We start from the raw sequence: 3,473 nt of genomic DNA, 5'->3' as shown, positions 1-3,473 counted from the left end.
GCCGCCAGAAGCCTCCTTAGCCATCGGAAACCAATCTAGACCCGTTCTGGCACCCTGTCGGAGGGGGGGAATCCCTCTTCGGTGGCCATCTTCATCATCCCGGCGCTCTCCATGACAAGGAGGGAGTAGTCCACCCTCGGGGCTGAGGGTATGTACCAGTAGCTATGTGTTTGATCTCTCTCTCTCTCTCTCTCGTGTTCTTGAGGTGATATGATCTTGATGTATCGCGTGCTTTGCTATTATAGTTGGATCTTATGATGTTTCTCCGGCTCTACTCTCTTGTGATGAATTGAGTTTCACCTTTGAAGTGATCTTATCGGATTGAGTCTTTAAGGATTTGAGAACACTTGATGTATGTCTTGCATGTGCTTATCAGTGGTGACAATGGGATATCATGTGATCCACTTGATGTATGTTTTGGTGATCAACTTGCGAGTTCCATGACCTCGTGAACTTATGCATAGGGGTTGGCACACGTTTTCGTCTTGACTCTCTGGTAGAAACTTTGGGGCACTCTTTGAAGTTCTTTGTGTTGGTTGAATAGATGAATCTGAGACTGTGTGATGCATATCGTATAATCATACCCACGAATACTTGAGGTGACATTGGAGTATCTAGGTGACATTAGGGTTTTGGTTGATTTATGTCTTAAGGTGTTATTCTAGTACGAACTCTATGATAGATTGAACGGAAATAATAGCTTCATGTTATTTTACTACGGACTCTTGAATAGATCGATCAGAAAGGATAACTTTGAGGTGGTTTCGTACCCTACCATAATCTCTTCATTTGTTCTCCGCTATTAGTGACTTTGGAGTGACTCTTTGTTGCATGTTGAGGGATAGTTATATGATCCAATTATGTTATTATTGTTGAGAGAACTTGCACTAGTGAAAGTATGAACCCTAGGCCTAGTTTCAACGCATTGCAATACCGTTTACGCTCACTTTTATCGTTAGTTACCTTGATGTTTTTATGTTTTCAGATTACAAAAACCTTTATCTACCATCCATATTGCACTTGTATCACCATCTCTTCGCTGAACTAGTGCACCTATACAATTTACCATTGTATTGGGTGTGTTGGGGACACAAGAGACTCTTTGTTATTTGGTTGCAAGGTTGCTTGAGAGAGACCATCTTCATCCTACGCCTCCCATGGATTGATAAACCTTAGGTCATCCACTTGAGGGAAATTTGCTACTGTCCTACAAACCTCTCCACTTGGAGGCCCAACAACGTCTACAAGAAGGAGGTTGTGTAGTAGACATCACCAGTACCTGCCGCCACCAGAGGATTCAACACACTGGTGCATGCACTTCGACAGCTCCAAGATGTGCCTCGGCCTGGGGACCGGCATCGTGTCGTCCTCCCCAAAGGGCGACCGGCTTCGGTACGCGCTCCAGATCCACTTTGCCGCCTCCAACAACGTCACTGAGTACGAGGCCCTTGTGCATGGACTTCGGCTTGCCAAGGAACTCGGCATCCGGCGCATCCTGTGCTACCGCGACTCAGATTTGGTGGTGCAGCAGTGCTCCGGCGAATGGGACGCCCGTGACTCCAACATGGCAAGCTATCGCTTCCTCGTCCAAAAGTTGTTCGGTTTCTTCAAAGGCTGCGAGTTCCTCCAAGTCCCGCGCACAGAAAATGAGGCCACCGACACGCTCTCCAAGATCGCCTCATCCCGGCAGTCCATCCCGTCAGGTGTCTCCCTTGAGCACCTGCACAAGCTGTCCATCAAGCCATCCCCGGACTCCGAGTCCATCTTCATCCCAGACAACCTAGCCGCGCCTCTGCCCGGCCCGGGGGCTGACGAAACTGGCCCTAGGACTGTCGAACCCGGCCCGAGGACTACCGAACCCAGCCCGGGGACTGGTGAGCCCGACTCGGGGGGCTGCTGTCGTCGACCGGCCGCCGCCGTCCTCGACCCGGCCGTCATCATCCTCGACCCAGCCGTCGCCATTCCCAACCCAGGGGATGCTGCCTTCGCCTCGGGGGCTGCCGTCCCGGAACCTGCCATGGTGGCCGTCTTCACCGTCATGACGGCCCCCTCATGGGCCCTGCCCATCTCAGAGTTTCTGGAGAACGGGGTTCTCCCCATGGACGAGACTGAAGCCCGGCAAGTGCAGCGCGGGGCGTCCACCTATGACATCATCAACAACGAGCTCGTCAAGCGCAGCTCCACCGGTGTTTTTTAGCGCTGCTCGAGCAAGACAAGGGCATTGAGATCATCCTTGACATACACCAGGGCGAGTACGGGCACCACGCCGCCTCAAGGTCCCTAGTGGCCAAGGCTTTTCGCCATGGTTTCTACTGGCCCACGGCCCTCCAAGACGGCGGGTCGCTTGTCCTCAAGTGTGAGGGATGCCAGCGCTTCAGCAAGCGCAGCCACCAGCCGGCCTCAGCACTCTGAACCATCCCGATCGCCTGGCCTTTTGCGGTCTAGGGACTCGACATGGTGGGGGCCTTCAAGACCGCTCGAGGCGGCATGACGCATTTGCTGGTGGCGGTGGACAAGTTCACCAAGTGGATCGCAGCTCGAGCGATAAAGAAGCTGGATGGGCCAACAGCCGTCCGGTTCATCAAAGATATCGCGGTGCACTACGGCATGCCAAACAGCATCATCACGGACAACGGCACCAACTTCGCCAAAGGCGCGCTCGCGCAATACTGCTCCGTCTTCGGCATCCGCCTCGACCTGGCTTCTGTGGCACACCCGTAGTCCAACGGCCAGGTCGAGCAGGCCAACGGCCTCATCCTATCCGGCATCAAGCCACGACTTGTCGAGCCGCTCGTCCACTCACCCGGCAGCTGGCTTGACGAGTTCCCGACCATCCTCTAGAGTCTCTGCACAATGCCAAACCGGTCGACCAGGTTCACCCTGTTCTTCCTCGTCTACGGAGCCAAAGCCGTCATCCCGACCGATGTCAAGTTCGACTCGCTGCGCGTCGTGATGTACACTGAAGCCGAAGCTAAGGAAACCCGTGAAGACGGCGTCGGACACCTCAAAGAAGCGCACCTCTTGGCGCTCAGCCGGTCAGCCATCTACCAGCAAGGCCTGAGGCACTACCACAACAAGAAGATCAAGCCCCTCGCATTCCGTGAGGGAGACCTCATCCTCCGACTCGTCCAATAGCAAGCCGGCCAGCACAAGTTGCCCTCCCCATGGGAAGGCCCTTCATCGTCAGCAAGGCCTTGTGCGACCGCAACGCCTACTACCTCATCGACGCCCACAAGTCAAACAAGTGCAAGAGAGACACCGCCGGCGAAGAAACAACCCGGTCGTGGAACGCAGAACTCCTCCGCCCATTTTACAGTTAGCTGTGTGCACGTATGTATCGCTGCCTTTTGTAATCATATGAAAACTATGGAGTCCCTGAAAGATGCTCGGGGGCTGCCCTTTCCGACCAATATTATTGAGTCTCCTACACTTGCACAAAATTTCTCTTGAAAACCTCCACCTCCGGATCGACT

General features: G+C 53.7%; 1 protein-coding gene across 1 annotated transcript; it reads left to right on the top strand.

Annotated features, from left to right (window-relative positions):
• The first annotated feature begins 2,607 nt into the window (after window positions 1–2,607).
• On the top strand, window positions 2,608–3,135 carry LOC147975750 (uncharacterized). Its single transcript, XM_087520563.1, has 2 exons — window positions 2,608–2,717; window positions 2,874–3,135. The coding sequence occupies exons 1-2, from the start codon at window positions 2,608–2,610 to the stop codon at window positions 3,133–3,135; spliced, it is 372 nt and encodes a 123-aa protein (XP_087376689.1).
• The last annotated feature ends 338 nt before the right edge of the window (window positions 3,136–3,473 follow it).

Source organism: Triticum urartu, chromosome 4A (genome assembly GCF_056163025.1).
Source record: "Triticum urartu cultivar PI428250 chromosome 4A, HENAU_Tu73, whole genome shotgun sequence".
NCBI classification, from domain to species: domain Eukaryota; kingdom Viridiplantae; phylum Streptophyta; class Magnoliopsida; order Poales; family Poaceae; genus Triticum; species Triticum urartu.
The sequence above is the reverse complement of the archived record's forward strand: the minus strand, read 5'-3'. Positions and strand labels throughout refer to the sequence as shown.